We start from the raw sequence: 20,594 nt of genomic DNA, 5'->3' as shown, positions 1-20,594 counted from the left end.
AGATGATTCCTAATACCCATTCCCATTGTAATTGCGCCTTTGCCTTATGTGCTCCATGAGTTTTCATTAAGGCACATAAGCCTTCTGCTTCCTAAGGCTTCCCTGCAAATCCCAGGGCTCCAAGGGCCCATTCTCAACAACATGGCAGAGCTGGCTGGAAACTCCCATGACCCGCAGACGTGCACTAATAAGCCCTGCTGCAAATAACGTCACCGCGCTCAAGTCCAGATCTCATCGGTGAATATTAGCGAAGTAAGCCCAAGGGGGAGAGGGGTCATTCAAGGAGAAGCACTCATGTCTCAGAAAGTCGACATGTAGATGGTAAGATGTGTGGCCCAGATTTGCATTCAGGAGGGAAAAATAGGTCAGCTTCTACAAAACAATTGTTTCAGTGGATTAAACCACACACACCACACACACACACACACAACACTGGGAAAACAACATTCATCTCTAACTTTTCAGCCCAACAATTTAGACCAGTGACAAGGACTGAGCACATAGGGATCCAATCTATAAAAAAGCATGAGTCACATGACAGGAAATCACAGCATCGAGACAAGATGGAAACGGAAGCTAATTGCTATCAATTACTTACAAACACAAGCTAGGGCACTAGGGAGACGCATGCCCCACAATGTCCTGACATTGGTGACAATCACTAAGACCAAGAGAAAGCCTTATACTCTTCAAATAAAGACTTTAGATCTGTAGATCAGTAGTTCGGAGCAAAAAGAGTTCTGATAGCCTGCATCTGTTAAAAAGAAAGTCACAATTAATAATGACTTTAGAGTAATAGTTTAGCAAACCCATATTTTTTTTGGGGGGGGGGGTAGGGCTGAGGGTTGCACATGGCCTGAGTTTCAGCAAGATGCCTACCTATGAGCAACTTAAGTTTTGTTTTTATTGAATTTATTGGGGTGCTATCGGTCAATACAATTATATAGGTTTCAGGTGTACAATTCTATAATAAATCATCTGTATACTGTATTGCATGTCCACCTCCCCAAGTCGTTTCCCTGCATCACCATTTATCCCCCCCTTTACCCTCTTCTATCTCCCCCTACCCTCCACCCCCTTTGGTAATCACCCTACTGTTGTCTGTGAGTTTTGTTTGCTCGTTTGTTTGTTTGCTTAACTTTTGAGCAAGTATTATTGTATCACTTCCAGATGCTGCCTGGATTAATCTGCTTAGACTAGGCTTATGTTGCAGTAACAAACATCCCTCAAAATCTTAACAATAGCCTTGTCTGGTGTGGCTCTTTGTCCAGCAAGCTAAAATTCCACCAGTTTGATTCCTGGTTGGGACACATGCCTAAGTTGTGGGATCGGTCCCCAGTTGGGGGTGTGAGAGGCAACTATGTTTCTCTTGTACATCAATGTTTCTCACCCTCTCTTTTCCTCTCTCTAAAAATAAATAAAATCTTTAAAAAAAATCTTAACAACAGTAAATCAAAATCAGTAAAAACTGCTAAAAGTTTTCTCTTACTTATACAAAGTCTGCGCTCAGCCAGCTCCTGGGCAGCTGTTCTCCATGAGGTGACTTGATGATCCAAGTTCCTCTGACTTTGGGCACTGCCACTTGAGCATGTAGCCACCACACTCCCCAGAAGGAGTGAGAGCCGGAAGCCTGCACCAGGACTTTGCTGCCCTAGCCCATCAGTTCAGCATGTCACTATCTGGCACAGGTCATCGGCTCGAGCTAGTCATTCTGAGAGACTGGGAGGTGCATTCATCAATGAGCCCAGAAGGAAAGGAGGGAACACAAGTGACATCTACCATGATAGCACTGGGGAGAAGAGAATAAACTATCCCCTCACTTATCGTGGGTATTACATTCTAGACCCCACCACAATAGGTGAAAATCCATGAAGTAGGAACCTTACATTTATTCTAGTATTTATATATATTTTAAGGCTTTATAAACCCTTCCCACACACTTATAAACCATTCCCAGTCCCTTAGTAACCTTTCCCACTCCCTTATTAACCTTTTCCACACTTTTATAAACACTACCTATGTTCTTAAACATATTCTACACTCTTAAACATATGTAACTTGAACAACATATGTACACAGTACTGCAAACTCCCACGATAAATAATTAAATATAATATTTTAAAAAATCCCGCGATACAGTGAGGCTGCGATATAGAGAGGGGTTACTGTACTCTCTCGCATCCCTACAAAAAGTTAATACGCCTTAAATTCTGAACACGGTACCAGCTGCTCATCCTGACACCCCTGCTCTTCTCCTGTTCTGACTGTCATGAAAGGTGTTGGTCTCTTTTCTCTAGATGTATAAAACGGTTAACAGCAGGTGAGGATGGTTGGAGAGTAGCTGTCAAAAAGCAGGCCGACAAGAAAAAAATCAGGATGAGCCCTTTCCGTCTAAGCGCTTCCGTGCTGTGTGAGTACCCTCCAAACCGAAGTCTATCCCTCGGGCTTATCAAAGTCCAACGATGATGAGACAGGAATAACGAGAATCAAAGTAGCAGCAGCAGAGGCGGGAAAAGCAAAGGGATACCGCCTCTCAGAGGCGAGAACCAACGGAGAATCCCTTGTTTTACACACCTGGCCCCCGTCTCTCTCACACACACCCCAGTGTGACGGGGGTGACCTCCCTTGGAAACCTAGATTCATAAGCTGCGTGGCCTACTTGACATCTTCTCCTGGGTGGAACCCAAAAACCATAAAATTAACATAAACTTCTGAATTTTCCCCAAAGCTTCCGCCATTAACACCCTCCCTTATCAGTTTTCCCCACTTCAGCAAAGAACAGCAATGTGCAGTTAACTGCTTAAACCATAAACTTAGGAGTGACACTTTGATTCTTCCCTTGTTGTCATGGGTTACACCTAATCTCATCTTATCAATTTTATCTTCAAAACTCAAATACTACTGCCCTGTCCTTCATTTCTATTAACTCCACCCTGGTTGGCCCAAGCTCTCAACTCCATAAACTCCAAGTTACCGCCCAGTCTCCCCTTTCTACTCTTGCTAGCTTCTAATCAGCTCTCCAAAGAGCAGCTGGACTCTTCTCCTTGTAGGCCCCTCCCCCATCTAAAACCATTCATTGGTTTTCTATCGTGTTAAGTACAAAAATCAGACAAAACTACATACCTCTCCAGTATCATCGTGAGCCGTTTCTAAACCTGCCGCATTGGTCTTTCTGTGCCTAAGCAGCATACAGTCTTCCCTTCTGCCGGGCCTCTGCACAAGCTGACCCAGCTCCATGAGGTGTACCTGCTCTCACCTTTTGGCATGGCTGCATGTTTAACATTTAGATTTTGTTTTATGTTCTATCTCAGTTTCGCAAACCTCAGCTGGCTTCCTTCCAAATGTATCCTGTAGTATAATTTACATCGGAGTACATGTTTGAGACCCAGCTTCCATTTCAGTCTTGCTCACTATAATATCACCAGAGAAGCATCAATAGACACTTGGAATGTAGAATTACATGTGCATTGTTAAGGAGACATGGTCACTTATACTATGCCAGGGTCCTGCACACCAAGGGGCACACACTTAAGTGTCTATAGAAGCTGAGTAAGGGTGCCAGCCAGCAGCAACCAGCACCAAACTAAAAAGACCCCTCATCTAAAAGGGGCAGCTGCTGACAACTCCAGCTGGTACAAATTTAGGCTTATCATTTCCAGATTTTTAATTTTTCAAGAGAAGTGGGAAATCTGGAGCTTTTAAATGAGGAGTTTTAGGGATTTTTCCACTGTTGAAGAATAATTTAAACTTAAAGTTTGTGTTGGGCAAACAAAACTTGTTGGCAGACCCAATATGGCTGCAGGCAGCCAGTTTGAAATGTCTGCTTTAAAAAGATATTCTTTTATCCATCTTGCCAAAATGTTTTCTGAGGATAATGATGATATTAAGAATAACCATAGTAGCAAACTTACGTTCTGCTTACTTTAAACCAGGAGCTGTTTTAAGCACTTCATATATATGTACTATAATGATCATAACAACATCTAGTGAAATCGATACTATACTTAAATCATTTCCTACTGGACAGAGCAAGACTCTGAGGCAGAGAGAAGTCAAGAAATTAGCACCAGGTGGTATAGCTAGTAAGTGGTCGAGCCAGGCTCTTTACTATGTAATTTGAAGATAAATCAAAACAGTGAAATGACCCATCCTCTGTAAAAATGTTCTCCTTGATGATTAACAATCCAAGTTTTGATGCTTCCCTTTCTTCCTTTTGTTGCAGTTCTGGTCTGTTACTGGCCCCTCTAAGAGGTTACCACTATTCGGATGTGTATAAGGTTAACCGTCCTTTGACTGTTTAGTACAACATGAAAAAAGGCTAGTATCAGATTTCCCCAAAAAACAGATTACACAATGTGCAAGTTAGACATGTGAACATTTAGATTTAAACTGAGCAATTATATAAAAAACAAGGAGGCACTGAAGTTCAGTTTTGGTTGTGGCATTTGGCCAACAATCTGCTATTAGGATTTGGCTTCAGCCTTAGTTTTTGGCAGACCAAGTAGCTAAATGCCATTTCAACTATATTTTTGGCAACCTTGCAATTGTGTGAAATTAACGATTATTTGAGCAAACAGGTTATTTACTTACTTGATCGTTGTAGAACTATTAGTAACACAAATAAGGATGTCCTTTGAGTTTACTGTTGCTATAGAAAAATTTCCTTTCCAAGAAAAGCAAGCATTTTAGATGTAATTTAGAGAGTGAAATTCTCCTGGTGTGTTTTAAATAGTAAGTTCATTGGTCAGGTGAAGATTAAATGTAAACTGATTATTACAAAAAGTCATTTAAACAAAGAGCGGAGTCCCTACATGGTACCAGCCATGGTTTGAGTCTTAGGGATACATCACTGAAAAAAACAGGTCCCCGTGCTTGCAGAGTTTATACTCTAGTGGATGATGACATCAAATAATAATAAACATAAAAAGGAAATGATATAGTGTTAGAAAGTGGTCAGTGGTTTTTTGTTGGGGAGAGGGGAGAAAGAACAGAAGTGAGCCAGAAGATCAGAGGCATTGGGGAAGACATTATTTAAATAGACTAGCGCACATAAGCATCACTGGAGCAGAGATCTGAAGGAGAGGGGCATAGCTTTTACATCCTAAGGAAAGGGAACTGCAGGCAGAGAGAACAGCCAGTGCAAAGGCTCTGATGTGTGAAGACTCCTGGGTTAATCCAGGAGCAGCCTGAGTATGAGTGACTGTAATAGAGGACATAAGTGACTTGCCAGGGGACAAACCATGAAGAGCCTGGTAGGGCACTGGAAGGACTTTGGCTTTTAATGTGAGGAAAATGGGGAGCGATCAGAGGAGTTTTAGCAGGGAAGCAACATGATATAGCTCACACATTAACAAGATCATTCTGGCTAATGAATCAAGAATCCTGTTTTATAATAAATATTGTGAAAGCATTGCTTTTAAAAAATGGAAACCATGGGTGATAGTAACAAAATTCAGCTTTATTTTGAGAATTTTTAAAAAGTATCTTCTTTAAGTACAGCCCAAAGCTTTAATTTATGGGACTGTTTCAATAAAACTGAATCATGACTTTGGAACCAAGATGGCAGGTCCAAGACTGGTAGAGAGAAAGAAAGCTTAATAATTGTGGTGGTGGTGGTGGAATATCACCATTAGCATAATCCTGTTGTGGTGGAACTTGACAAAATACATCTGTTGCTCCTTCACTGACCTCAGTTGAAGAAGAACATATTTTTAACATTGTAAATGTACAATATAAAAAACATAGGAACTGACAGCTCTGAGAAATGATTACCACTGAACTATAATGCCATTAAAAAATCTGCTTGGTATAGTTTTAATTAAGTTGTAATAAGTAGGCACTCATTAATATTACAAGTGTATTCTTGTAGGCCAGACATTCAGTATATGATAAGAATATCAAACTTCAGCCTAACAGTGATTTAACACTCAGGTGGTTGGCCAGTGTTATGGACTATCTGTGTCCCCACAGATTCATATGTTGAAGCCCTAATCCCCAATGGATGGTATCTGTAGATGGGGTTTGGGGGAGATAATTAGGATTAGATGAAGTCATGAGGGTGGGGTTTCCATGATGTGGTTAGTGTCTTCCTAAGGTAAAGAAGAGAAACCAGAGCTCAACCTCTCACCACTCTATGAGAACACAGCCAGAAGGTGACCATCTGTATGTAGGAAGAGGGTCCTTACTGGGAAGCAAACTGGCTGGCACCTTGACCTTGGACTTCTCAGCCTCTAGAACTGTGAGAACTATGTCTATTGTTTAAGCCACCCAGCCTATGGTATTTTGCTATAGCCACCCAAGCTAAAATAGTATATATCTAAGATTATGTGTGAAAGCAACATTTGAAAACTATTTCTAATTTGTACAGTCCTGGAAATAGTGTTTCAGGTGTTGCTTGGTACCTGGTGGTTTGATTTTCAAATCAGAAGTTCCTAGTCATTCAATAAGCAGCTGCTGCTTTCCATTGCCTTCAAGTTTTAACTTCAAAGAGATGTGTGATCATGGAAGCTGCTGATGCTTACACTGGGGACCGTGAAGAGAGCTCAGGGTGGGGGTGGAGGGACCTTGTCATTTGAAATCACGGCCAAGCCTGAAGGCAGCAAAGAGATCAGTAGGTTCCGACTCTTTAAGTGAAGTTTGAAATGCCTGCCACAGACTGCAAATATTTGCCGGTCTTAGAGACAACATAGATGTTTTGAGGATGAAAGTAAGAGTAGCTATGGAAGAACCTCTTGCCCACCCTGTGGACAATGTCCCAGAGGCACCCACCATCCAGAGAAGCATTCCCCTGATGTGGTCAACTCACAGGGCCCAGCAAGATTGATCTTTCTGCTCACCTGTGGAAAAGTTAAAGACAATAAAATAACTAACTATGAGGCAAAAATGAGGAAGACCCACAGTCAGGGGACTTCTGTGTCACATCAACTGACTTCATTCATTCATATATTCATTCATTCATTCATTTTTCATCAAGGATATACTCTTTATCATGTGCTGGACACTGTAGAAGGCACTGATGTATAGCAGGAAACAAGACAGACAAGAACTGCTCTCAAGGAGTTTAAATTCCAGTGGAGACACAAAATAAACACAATGATTTCAGAGAAGAAGAAGTTCTATGATGTCAGAGAGTGTATCTAGGGACTAATTTAGTGAGGGTGGTCAGGCCTCTCTTGGAGAGGCACTTTGGAACTGGGACCTAAGTGACAAGGAGCCAGCCATGCAACGATTGAATGGGAAAACATTATGGGCAGAAGGGGTGGTGAGCACCTAGGCTCTCAAGAGCGAATGACCTTGGTATATTCAAGAAACAAAGGCGAGTATGTCTGGAGCTCGGAAAACAAGAGGAGAGCCTGATATAAGGCAAGGTTGGGAAGGCAAGCAGGGCCTGAATGTCTTAGGTTTCTAACAATCATGGTAACGAGTCTGGATATTCACTCTAAGTGATAGCAATAAACCATCAAGGATTGTCAACAGGCAAGTAGTATCCTCTGATTCAGGACTATTGTGTGGAGAATGGATCACAGGAGGGCAAGGGTTAAGTGGAAGCCAGGCAATGGGCTACTGATGAGGTCCAGTGAGGAGGACCCATGCTGTGGTGGCAGAGGAGGTGAAACTTGCATAGATTCCAGAATAGGTAGTAAGGGTCTAACGAACCAACATCACAGGCTGATGAATAATCCACCAAAACAAAAGAAGTACCATTTGCATATTTTTTTGCATAATGGAATATTCTTTTTCTAATTCAATCATTATTACAAAATATTTTTCCTGTTAGATGAGTGATATCAGGACAATTTTAAATGATTTATTACTTATTACCATGGGTGTTTTTTTTCCTTTACAATCAAAAACTTTTGGCAACTTACATCCAAACAGGACATCAGATGTGGACATTTGTATATGAAAGCAGGATGTTCCTTTAAAATGATTTTGACTTGAAGAACCCCTCTATCTCCCCACCCCTCTTCCCACAATTCTCCATAACACTGGGTGTGCAGCATCCTTCCATCATCTGAGGCCCAGCCGAGGTGACATGCAGCAGTGAAGGCATGCACATGCTTCTAAACCACAGATTCACCACTTATTACCTCAGGGAAATGCATCCACTTCCTGCAGGTCATGAGGGGATAGTGACACCCACCATGCAGAGCCATTTACCACCTGCCTCTTTACAGGAAATCTTTGCAAACCCCTGTTCTAAATGGTCACCGAGTCCAAGTAGTCACAGCTCAACAGTAAGTACCACGTAGGATATTGGGGAAAGCTAGGCAAACACGTACTTGAAAATCTCACTAAAGAATACACATTTTATAATGAAGGACTTTTAGCGTGCACATGTGAAGACAGAGAGGGTAAACTGTATGTTTCGAGATGATTTGTGCTTGTTTAACTAAATGCCCTCACTAGCAACTGCCATCAGCCCTCTAGCTATGGGGTGTAGGCCAAGGCCAAACCCCGCTTTCTTCCACCACCCTTGGCTGTTGACCTTACTCTGCTTCAAGGTCCTGGCTTGATCTGCTTCCTGCGTCCTTCCCTTGGCTGGGCTGACTGGGGCTCTTACATACCTCTAGGCTTTTTCAATGTCACTCATCAAGCTACATCACAGCTACAGAATAAGCTCACTGCTGTCATATTTGTAATTTTCTCAGGTACAAGCTGTATATGTGTCTTTATATAGATGTATGCGATCCAGAAATATCTCTTAACAGTCCTGACTGTGATGACTCTTTAACTGCTGCCACATGGTTGGAAGGTTTCCATATTGATCTTCAGAGTTCCAGGCTGAAAAATCATTTGGGCAGAGTGCTACCAGACAAGCCATCCCTGGAACCCAAACGCCCTTTTCTCCAGTGGCCCATATTTGCTGTGTCAAAACTGTCCATGGAATTGTAACTGGGCTCTAATCAACCCGCTGTTCGGGGCTCCATTTCCTCAAACACCACCTTCTAGTTTGCATGCTTGAATGGCCTGCACTGCAGTGTTGGTACACCAGAAAAGTACCGTTGACCATGGCCCCCAGCACATGTTTTGTACAGGTCTGACAGCACCACAGAGCTACTGGCGATGCGTCAGAACTATGCTTTAGGTTAGACCGGGTCACTACTGGCCTCAAGATCTTGGAGAAGCCATGTAATTGATCCTAATCTCAGTTCCCTTTTCTACAAAACAGATTAGGTGGTCAGAAGAATCCCAAGGTTCCTTTCTTCATCGATGATACCACAAAACTATGGCCCAAATACATCCTATTTATTGGACCACTTTTCAGAGCTCAACCCTTTAGTAATAAATGCTTACCTTTTCAAATATGGGTTTGCTCTCTTTTTTTCTGAGATCTTTCCCAGTGTCCAGTGTGTGTGTACTATGGCCCTGGAACTCACATAGCATGACGTCATTCTGTCCTGTCTCACTTGTCCTGAGCCTTCTGATAATTTTTAACAAAGTATGTGCTCATTATGTTTCCCGTGCATTATGTCCTTTCATATCATTGGTGACATTATATTGGGTTGGCAGCATTTTTGGAGACACTTGCTCCCTGAGCCAAGCAAACAGATAGCCAAGAATTAGATCATTCTATCCCCAAATTGCCACAGACCTTCTCAGAGGCAGCTGAGCAATGTAATTTAATCAAGGTTAAGTACCATCCACCCTTCCTCTTTTAACCCGAGTCAAAATTCTTTTAGCTTTCCATTTAAATCCCAGATTAATGCTTCCTGCTCATTGTTACAAACGTCTACCAGCTGCCCTCCAGTCAACTCTCCTTTATCCGCCTGTGGCTTAGCCAAAGCACCAGGCTTTCTCCTCCTCTTGCCTCCAGCACGAGGTTCCAGGCCAGCTTCTTTAGCTCTGTGCCAAATGAATACAAACGAAATCTAATATTAGCCTAATGAGAAAAGGCTATCTGCTGCCAAAGATTTGCCTGATGCATCCCAAAGCCAAACGCAGGCAATTATTCACTGTTTTAGATGTTGGCCTTGCTTCGCCATTATATAATACAGAAATCAAGATTTTCTGTGTTCCTCTCTGAGGAAGAAAGACTACATGCAGCGTTCTAACCTCTTCTTTTGCCTAGTTGGCCAGATTCTCAGTAGAACAGATTACATTTTCTTTTCAAATAAATAAATCATTTGTACATTTAATGTTAAGGGAATTAAAAAAAAAAAGACACTGGGTTAAGAGTCATTAGACTTAGACTCCAGTTTTAAATCCATCTCCTACTTGTTAGCCAGAAATGAAGCAAGTCATTTAAATTCTTTGTTTTCTCGGCTGCAAAATGGAGATACCAATTTTATAAATAAAAGGCATGGGGCAGTCACTCACATACAAAGGGCGTGCCAGAGCCACCCAGACTCTTGATGATCACTCTGACTCACCACTTTATGGGCTCTGCAAATTGCTCGCAAGGAGGCAAACAAAAAAAGCTTAACCTTAAGAAACCTTTATTTTACAGATCAAAACATAGAAAGGGTGCGTTTCCTTGTGAGCACCTAGAAAATCAAATCTGGAAGTCAAGATTTAATTTCTCAATACTGCCTTTAGGCCACTTGTTAGGAGACATCCCGGGATTCCAAGGTAGGGACCATCCAGGTTACCTCCTGCTGACAGACTGATCTTAACTCCACAGCCACCCTCCAAGTTGCCATGGAAACTCAAATGCCAACCATCAGAGCATTTAGAAACATCACCCTCAAAGCAGACTTCTTTTTGACATTTTTTCTTATGACGGAAGCATATGTCCTCCAAGGCCCAAGGACAAGGGTCAGAGAGAATGTTAATGCAACACTGTTTTCCACTTTTTCATCTTGCTCCTATTTCAGAGAACTTCAGAGCAGCGCTGTCCAGAACCTCCTGTGATGTTCGATGCCCACTCTATCCAGAACAGTAGCCCCTAGACATAAGTGGTAACTCACCACATGAAATTTGACTAGTATGAACAAGGATATTCATTTATTCATTTTATTCTAATAAAACTAAAAAGCCACAAATGGCTATGGGCTACCATATTGGAGAGTGCAGGTAGAAAATGAATCCATGCTCCTCATTCTAGTTTTCACATCCCATACAACTTGACCCCCACATACTGTTTCAACCTGTTTCTGCAACACAAACCTTGACTCTAAGGAGACTTCTGCTGCCACACCTGGGCTCAGGGTACTTAAGACTTCATTGCTAGGGGCACCTTCCATTCTTATTGCTGTGTATGTGAACTTTACCCTTATTTCACAACACAGGTCAAGTTCTGCCTCTACTGGAATACCCTCTCTGGAAGACCCATCCCTACTGACCTGTGAGGAAAGGGTTAATTAACCTCAGGCCTGGGCCCACCCAGGAAGGACCTCAGTCTCTCATAGGGCTGTTTCTTTGCAAAAGGCTACCTGGAACTACACCTGGTCATCAGGAGTTGTGAGGTGGCCTCAGGCCTCCATGACTAGAATGATAAAAAGAGATTGTCTGGAAATAGAGGCTGTGCCTTCTCTGTGTCAAGGAGACTCATTCCGCCCTTGGCTCTCATCTGGGGCAGTTTTGTGTGCCCCTGCGTGGGTAAGGGGACAACAAACAAACAAACAAACAATGGTATATTTTTCATAACTTCTGTGCCTTCCAATGAGAAAAAGATGCTCTACCTCCTATCTCTCTTATCTTGTACCCACCTGTAAAGCTAAGTTACCGTAGTGTTACAGCTTGAACTTGTGAAATGGCACACACTCTCTGGATTCCCCTGTGCTCATAGGCATTTAGGAGTTACATTGGTAAATATCTTTTTCAGATCAACATTTCAATTGGATCCATCTTATTTTTTCAACTAAACCAAATGCTACCCAATAATAAGGCTTAAATGTGAGCTTGGTCCTCCATTGCTTTGCCTTTGGTGTATAAGAGCTGGAGGCAATTTGTGACCCAGACAACCTCCTTCTGGAATTAGGGTCCTAGTCTTTTGAGGAATTGGGGCCAAGAGTCCCAGAATTACAGTCTAAGAGAGAGACAAAAAGGATGATTTTTTCTAGAATGGATACACAGGTCAGGACAAAAGTAGGTTTACAGTTGTGAGTACACAAAACACAGTTTAGTCTTGTATTATTATTTATTAATTATTGTATTACTTTCCACACAAACAACTGTAAACCTACTTTTTCCCCACCCTATATATGTAGAGAGAGATAAGATATATTTTTAAATGATGAAAAAAATACAAATTTCAGGATCAAGAAGATAGATTAAACTTATGCTTCAAATGCACCCTGAGGCTGTAGAAACTTGAAGATCCTAGAAAACAAATTTTTATATTTATATAACGCCAAGCTTAAAATCAAGGAAGAGAAATCTTGAGGACATGACGGCAGGGAGGAGGCATGAAGCTCACTGTGACTGGCGGAGATCCGGAACAGGTGACATGCTGAGGGACTGAGTGGTTTCAAAGCCCAACACGGCCAGTGTCAGAACCCACGGGCATGCTGGGAGCTTGAAGCAGGTCCCCTGGGGGAGGCCTGCGAACAGGTAAGTGAAAAGGAGAGGACTATTTTTACTAAGTCAACCAAGAGATAGAATGTCAAATTGAAACATAATGTAACACCTGGTCAAAGGTGTTACATCCCACAAGATTCAGGAAGAGACAAGCACAAAACACCTCATTGGTGCTCACTTCTGCAGGGGGGAAAAAAACACCTCATCAAATGGCTTCCATGACCACACGTAGTCCCAAGATAACTCCCTTGGCAAATAATTTACCAGCAAGAATCAGAAGCCATGGAAGGAAATATGGCACCTCAAAGGCAAAATATGATGCACCAAACAGGAAAAGTCACAGTTGAGGTATTAAAGTTAAAAGGACAACCTGTAAAAGGCTTTAAAAGAAATACAACAATGCATACTTTAAAACTAAAATCAAATGAAACAGAAGTGGAAAAAGAGAAAGTTTTCTCCATAATCTCAACTCCAGATATGAACTGCTGCTCAAATTGTGGAGGACACTCTTCCAGACTCAGTGATGCCCTTATTTAGTGAAAGACATTTTTACATAAATGGGAACATGCTGTATACGATGTGCAGTAACCTGACCTTCTTTTCCCCTCCCTATTTTAAAATATCATCACACTAATTTTCCCACATAGATACTATTATAGACTGAATATCTCTGTTCCCCTAAAATTTATGTTGAAACCCAACAGCCAGTGTGATGGTACTGGGAGAAAGGGTCTTTGGTAGGTGCTTATGCAATGAGGGTGGAGCCCTCATGAACAAGATTTGTGTCCTTACAAAAGAGACGCCCCCCAAGAGCTCCATGTCCCTTTCTACCATGTAAGGACACAGTGAGATAAGAGCCATCTATTATCAAGAAAGCAGGCTCTCATCTGACACTGAATCAGGCGGCACCTTGATCTTGAATTTTCCAGCCTCCACTACTGTGACAAATAAATTTTTATTGTCTATAAGTCATCCAGTCAAAGTATTTTGTTATATAAGCTCAACTGGACTAGGATAAATACACATAGGTCTCCCTCACCCTTACAGAGAAAAAGTCTTTCCCATTGCATGAACGCACACTGTTTCTTTAGCCAGTGCCCTAGGCATGGGCATTTAGGCTGTTTCCAATGTTTTCATATTACAAACAGTGTTAGAGGGACTTTCTCCTGCAGCCATCTTTGCACATCTGGATGATAAGCTCCTTAAGACACGGTCCTACAGAGAAAATCAGTGGCTCAAAAATCACACACATTTAAAATACTGATAACTACTATCAGACTGTCTTTCAGGAAAGCTGTACCAGCTTACATCACTGAGTAGCTTTAAATGCATGTATCTCTAGCCAGAAGGTTTTTTTGTTTGTTTGTTTTTTAAGCTAAGTTCAGAGTATGCCAAGTTACCAGAGATTCAATTATTTACCCAAAGGGGGAAAAAAAGAAAAAGATGACTCACAACTCTAATAATCCTCTAAATGCAACAGAAGAGAAAATATAAATGTGTTCACCCATGCATAAAACTAGTTCACATTGTCTGTGGTTCAGAAACTTCTGGGGATGTGACACAGCAGGTCTGCAGGAATGACACCAGGCTACCTGCTTTTAATTCTGTCCCCACAGCAACCAGTGCTCCCATCCAGTCCTCCACGGAACTAGGACTAAATCAATAGTTTGTCTCAGCTTTTAAGCCTCTAGTCTGTTCACTCCCAAATATGATGTCGATGTGAGAACACTCAGAATCCCCTTTCAACCCCATCTGCTGGGGGATTTCATTGTAGATGATCCGGATGAGCTCAGATGAATCTCGTTTCCAGGATGTGGTCTATTCCTGAGGAAATGTCTGTTACTGACAGCTACCTTCTCAGTGAAGGAGCTTTTCAGCGAAGTGAGTATAAAGTGAGCCAGAGGCAAAGGCAAGTGCTACCAACGTGCGAGTTCGGACTTAATACAACCTCACATATTCTCAATAATTCAGAAATAATCAAATCATATCAGACTGGAATCACACTTTTTACAATACTAATCTATTGTGCAAATAAGAGAGATAATATGGAAATGTTTAAATTTGAATTAAAATCAAGTAATAATTTGCTTTATTTCTCTCCACTCTAATTTTTAATATTTTAAGCATCATTTTAAAAAGATGCTACTCAAACTGTGTCTTCCTAGTCAAGATTGTTAAGACATTATTTTTTTCCCTCTTTCAAGGTGCCTGTGTGGAATCAGAGATTGATGCGGTTTCGATATCCAAATAAGGGTCATTTATTTTCAACTCGGCTCACAAACCAAACTTCAATGATCATCAACCAATTTCCTATGAGGGGCAATTTCTCTTAGCTAAAAAGTCTAGTGCAGAATATCTGCAACAGTTTCCTTGATAATCGTTGCCCACTCCTCCTCCTCCCACTACTGCACACCCATACAAACACACACGCACGCTTACTGCCCCCAGTTTTTAATCACCCAGAGTAAAAAAGAGAAGCAACAACGGTACTTACTCAAAATTTTCAAAACTGCAGGTAAAACAAAAAACCTAACATTTGATTTTGGAAGATGGATTTTAGGGGGAGGGAGTGGTTACCGTGTGGCAGCAAAGTCTCCGCAGGCAAATCTCATTCCCTTCGTTATTTCATTGCACTTTACACATTTTTCAAACGACAAATTGAGGGCAAAATCCTGCACCAGTACAACGATTATGAACCGCTTTATCACAATGGTAGGAACCTAACGCAAAGTATCTTCATGGTGTGCCTGTACGTAAGGATTTGGGGAGGCGACGGCAGCACTTGCTTCTAGAGCTGCGTGCATCTTTACTCAAACATTTGAAAGGAAATTCCTTTGCAGGGAATGCGCAGGGAGAAACCAAATACCACACGAGGACTAGTTCTCTCCATTCCCAAGAGGCAGACTAATATGAATATCTTTGGCACGGTGCTCCCGACCGGAGAGTCTTCACCTACTTCTGACAAAAACCCACAGAGTGCCAGTTTCCTGTGGAAAAGCCTTTTAAAAGCTTTGCTAAAAAATCGCTTACCTTCCACCTCCCAGTTAACCAATGTGTGTTTTGCACCTACACCCAGGCTAAAAAGAACAAAGTATCCAGGAAGCTAGAACAATTGTATCTCTTACTAATTAGGGTCCTGTTTACTGTTTACTATTGTCTCCCTCATAGAATTGTTACAGAGACACAATAAGCCAGAACATCAAGAGTTCTTCAAAAAATACCTGGAATACGTGGATATATTTAATATAATGTCAGTTATTATTATTAACAGTGTTCATTAGCAAAAGCCCCTCAATACCCAAGCAGCCAGCTGGGCCTTTTACAAAATACTGCCAGAGGCACTATATTATTTCATCTGCTCAACCCAATGAGGGAGGTGGCTTTTGATACACACTCTATAGATGAAGGAACTGAGGGCTGGAAAGTCACATGACTTGCCCAACATCATTAAATGATAAATCTGAGCCTGGCAAACAAATCTTCCAACTCCGAGTTCAAGGCATTCTTCACTCTAGTCCATTCCATCCCATACTCGGAACCTCATGCCTGACCACAAATGAGTTTCGATTTTACCCCAAAGGGGAGGCAGTCAATAGTCTCATTTATTATTACCTATCTAAGAAAGGAGCAGTGTTCGTTAAACGAAGAGACGATGGTAATTGGGGAAGGTAGCATCTGTTCTTCTCTGTGGCCGGACCACAAAATAGCAAAGCTGCAGCTTCAGAATCTCCTGAATGTATTGGATTATTACCTACCTTAGCTGTCTCAGCTTCTGCCTGCAGTCGCTTGGGGGTTCCTTTTTGGTCAAGCACCTTCTGGAAGTTTTTGTTTTTAATGGATTGAGACTCAACACCTTCACCTTCAATTTGCAGTTTAATGCCTTCAGCACGGGCAGGGTGATCAATAGCCCGTGGATTCAAACCGCAGTGGAGAGCTAGGCAAGAGGAAAAAAATATAACTCAGAAAACAAGTCATACGAAGAAGGTGGCCAGGGCAGACAATATGTCATCTGGCCTAAGTGGGTAGAATAAGGCTTCAGCGAGTTCATTCAGAGGAGGTGGTCTGGTAACTATGGGAAAGAATGTGGTGAGGAAGGAGTACAAATCCAAAAACCATCAGTTCTGTGTTGTTTGATCTTGAGCAAGGTACTAATCACCACACTGCGCATGAGAATACCAAATCAGGCAACTTCGTTAGTGCCTCCCAAACGTGCGATTATCAACCCCTGCAGTTTAGCTGATGTCTCTGCCTCTGTCTGGGAGAGTGTTCATTCTGTCCGCATTCTGAATCGTCTCTGTCCTTCAATCATCCATGCAAGCCCGCCCTCTTGCTTTCATACAACAAATATTTATTGAGCACTTGTTATATATCATCCCATGATTCTGGAAACCTGAATGCAGGATATAGGAGAGATGTTACCTTCAAAGAACTCACAATCCAATACAACAAACAGATAAAAGACCAAGGAACTGGTGATTTTAAGAGTGATAACTGCTACATGGAAGACAAAAAAAGAGCTGAGTGGGAGGTGCAAGGGAGTCAAGTCTAGTGGTTTCTGGTTTTCCCTCTTACTCCTCACATCCTCTAACATGGACATCCCCATAAGTAGCATCTAAAGTCCATTTTCTGGGCATATCTAGTCGGTCAACTAATCCTTACCAAGTCCCTCCTATGTACCCCAAATTACCAAAGAAATAGCAGTGAATGTTATAGGAACCATAACATTCTACTGAGATGACCCCCGTGAACCACCAGGGGTGTGTGTGGAGTTGTGGGTATGTACGTGCACAGACATGACACATGTGTTTTGGTGTTTCTAGTAGGAAATTATCTTACCTTCCTGTGTCCCTAACCCTTCAACATTAAACTCTTGTCCTTAACTCCTTCCCTTTGGCCTCAGAGGATTTAAAGCAAGAATCTTAAATCCCCTCCCATCTCCTTCAGGATGCCACTTTGCTGATAAATTCCTCCTGGCCAACATCTTCATTTCCCCCTTCTCATCATTCTCCCCCTTCAACCAACTTCCGTGACTCTAAAAAATTCCTCCTCTTACTCGTCTCCACATCCAAGTCAGCATTTCCTTTTCTCTTTACCAGGCTTCTGACTACAGCAGTCCCTCTCTATATTGCGGCTTACTTATCGCAGCCTCACTGCATCGCAGGATTTTAAAACATATTATATTTAATTATTTATCACGGATTTTTCGCTGTATCGCGGGATTTTGCGGTACTGTATAAGTATGTTGTTAAAGTTAGGTAGGTTTAAGAGTGTAGAATAAATGTAAGGTTCCCACTTCGCGGAGGGTTCTGGAATGTAATACCTGCGATAAGTGAGGGAATACTGTATTTCATACCTGAGGGGTGAGAGAATGCTTCCCAGAGAAAGTGAGCTAAGGAGTCCTCTTCCCACCCTCCTCTCCCTCCTTAACAGGTGCCATCTATTCCCGTCACTTCTGATCCAATCAGCCGGCCAGGGACCCTCAGATTTTAACTCCACCCCAGAAAGCCCTTCCTCACAAGGTTCAGACAGAAGTGAAACTGGCAGCCAACACCCCAATTTCAATGCATCACAGATGCCTAACCTTAACGTGTTCAAACCTGACCCTTGGTTTTCTTATGAGAGAAATAGTCCCCCTTTCCAGTCTTCCCCAGTTACTCACGCAGAACGTCACCAGTCATCTGTGACTTCACTCTCTCTGTGATTCACAGCCTATGCGTCTACCGCCAGATCCAGTAAGCTCTGCACCCACAATGTTGCTCAAATCCACCCACTTCTCCAGCCCAGCTGTTCTTGCTCCCTCGACCCCTCAAAGGTCATTTTTTAAATGTATAGGCCAGATTGTGAGAATCCTCTGCTTCAGTCTCCCTGATGGCTTCTTTTTATACATAGAACATGTGAATACCTTTCACATGGGCCAGCAGGCCCTGCATTACGTAGCCCCTTTTTGCCTTTCCAACTTCATCCCCCACCCTGTTATTCCTTGCTAACGCCACTCGGACCACATACTTCTTAAACACACTGAGTTCTTTCACATTTCCTCGACTTTGTACATGCTGCTTTGCCCGAAATGAGCTTCCCCGTTCTTCACTCAATTCCCACTCATCCTTCAGGTTTGGGCTTGACTAGCACTTCTTCGGATATGCCTTCCCTTAATCTCAGTTCTCAGCCCCATCCCTGCCCCCGCCCCCCATGCTAGGTCATGTGCCTGGCACAGCAAGTATTCAACCAATGTTGAATGATCTGAAACTAACTGTACAATGGTTCATAGGCATGTGACTTTATACCACTTTATATGGTATTATCTGTACATTTCTCTTCTGGTTCCTAACCTTCCTAAAGCCAAGGACCAGCCTATTGTATGGTACAAAGTAGGTACTCAACATATATTAGTTCTCAGTTCCTCCCTCGGGCTTTGTGCTGGATCTTAAGTAATCTTTGGGGAAAACTGTGAGAAATAATTATATTCATATCACAGATAAGAAAAATGAGGCCCCAAAGACTTATAGTCACAAAAAGTCATACAAGTGTCTGGTGAAGGTTACAAAGATCACATATCATTTAGGGTGCAGATGGTTTTAAGTTTCAGATGAACAAACCCAAAATAAATTAAATAGTAAGAAAATGTATTAGCTTTTGGGACAGGAAGCCCATTAATGGCAAAAGCCCAGAGAGTTAGCTCATTTCCCCATCCAACAGGGTCATTAAGGACTCTGATTTTTAAATATCTCCATTCTGCTATCCATAACATCACCTTATCCTAGGCCTAGGTTTCCTCATGGCACATAGAGCTACAAGCTTCAGGTTCTTCTCTAGCAATAGAAGCAGCTTGGTTGGCCAATCTTTCCTCCAAGCTTTATTCTCCTCTCATTAGGCCAAAGTGAATCACACGTGCATTAGTGAACTAAAACCCTAGCAGTAGAGATAGGATTACCCTTAAACCAGGTGACGTTCAGCTAAGGTCAATTCCCCAAACTACACTGCTGCAACTCAACAAGGCAGGAACCAAATGCATGCTGGAGAACCAACCACAATGCCCTGAATTCACGCAGTGGTAGAAAGAGGACAAAACCTATAGAGCATGAGGCTAATTACTGTAAATATCAATCAGTTTCCTCTGCTCCAAAGAACAGCCTAGTTATAATGAACATTCAATACCAAATACTAAAATTGTGATCACTAAAAGAAGGTGTGCTCATGTAGGGAGATGGGGAATCAACATGGGATGGATTTAGACATTAATAAGGAAAAGAAAAATGAATAGCTCTGATCTTTTTCTATGGCACAACCCTTGACTGCTTTGTCAATATCTTGGGACTCATGGCTTAGTAATACTGAGCTACCAGTAGCTTCCAGGACGTCCTGTCCTCCTTCCCCACCAAATCAGACTCTAAGACGTCCTTCCTTCTAGAAAGAGGTTCTACTCCACCTGAACCTTCTTTGGATGGCTAACTCCTTATCAACCCATGTGTTAGTTTAGACAGCTTTTGCAGAAAGCCTAGGGGTCACTGAACCCCCAGGCTGTGCTCCCTCCAGCACACAGTATCCTGGAGGGTCACCTCCTCACAGTACTGGGGATGCCAACCTGCTACCACAGCTGTAAGCTCCACAATTGCCCACCCCCCGGTCCAGAACCTGGCACACAACAGACAGCTAAGAAACATTTGTCGAGCTGCAAAATGAACCAGCAACTCCTCTTTTTCCACAATCGTGCCTTTAAATCAGAAGGAAACTTTTCTCTGCTAGTACATACCTAGCATTCAAAATGTAAGGTTATCTATAAACATGAGGCGGAATGCAGTGTTTTGACTTTCTGCGCACATAGCTGCCTTCTTCACACAAATATCTTCATCCTCCATACTGCTCCCTCCTCGCCTGCAAACCCAGTAGTTGATTTAGGTTTCTGTGCTCAGGTTTGTTTGTTTAAAACTATATCTGACAGCCTTTGCTTTGTGTTCCCTGATATTTCAGGTCCCTGATATTTACATATCAAGCAACTTTCAAATGACCTCTCACAAGCTATGACTATCATGTCTTTGACATCATGTAAAAAAAAAGGTGCCCCAGTTGGCTTTCTCTTTCATGTCCTCATCAATGTCCTTCTAGTTCTCACTAAAGTTGTCTACTCCATGTAA

The 20,594-nt window shown here is 42.2% G+C and overlaps 1 protein-coding gene across 2 annotated transcripts in view; it reads right to left on the bottom strand.

The window, feature by feature from the left end:
• SAMD12 (sterile alpha motif domain containing 12) overlaps positions 1–20,594 on the bottom strand; it is a 323,498-nt gene that overhangs the window by 271,251 nt on the left and 31,653 nt on the right. For both annotated transcript variants that reach the window (XM_090283426.1, XM_090283427.1), the window contains exon 2: positions 16,218–16,396. In XM_090283426.1, coding sequence (XP_090139552.1) covers positions 16,218–16,396 — 179 coding nt within the window. The remainder of the gene's footprint in view (positions 1–16,217; positions 16,397–20,594) is intronic.

This window comes from Furipterus horrens, unplaced genomic scaffold (assembly GCF_987537825.1).
Source record: "Furipterus horrens unplaced genomic scaffold, mFurHor1.1.pri manual_scaffold_7, whole genome shotgun sequence".
NCBI classification, from domain to species: domain Eukaryota; kingdom Metazoa; phylum Chordata; class Mammalia; order Chiroptera; family Furipteridae; genus Furipterus; species Furipterus horrens.
Note: the sequence above shows the minus strand (reverse complement) of the source record. Positions and strands in the feature narration are given on the sequence as shown.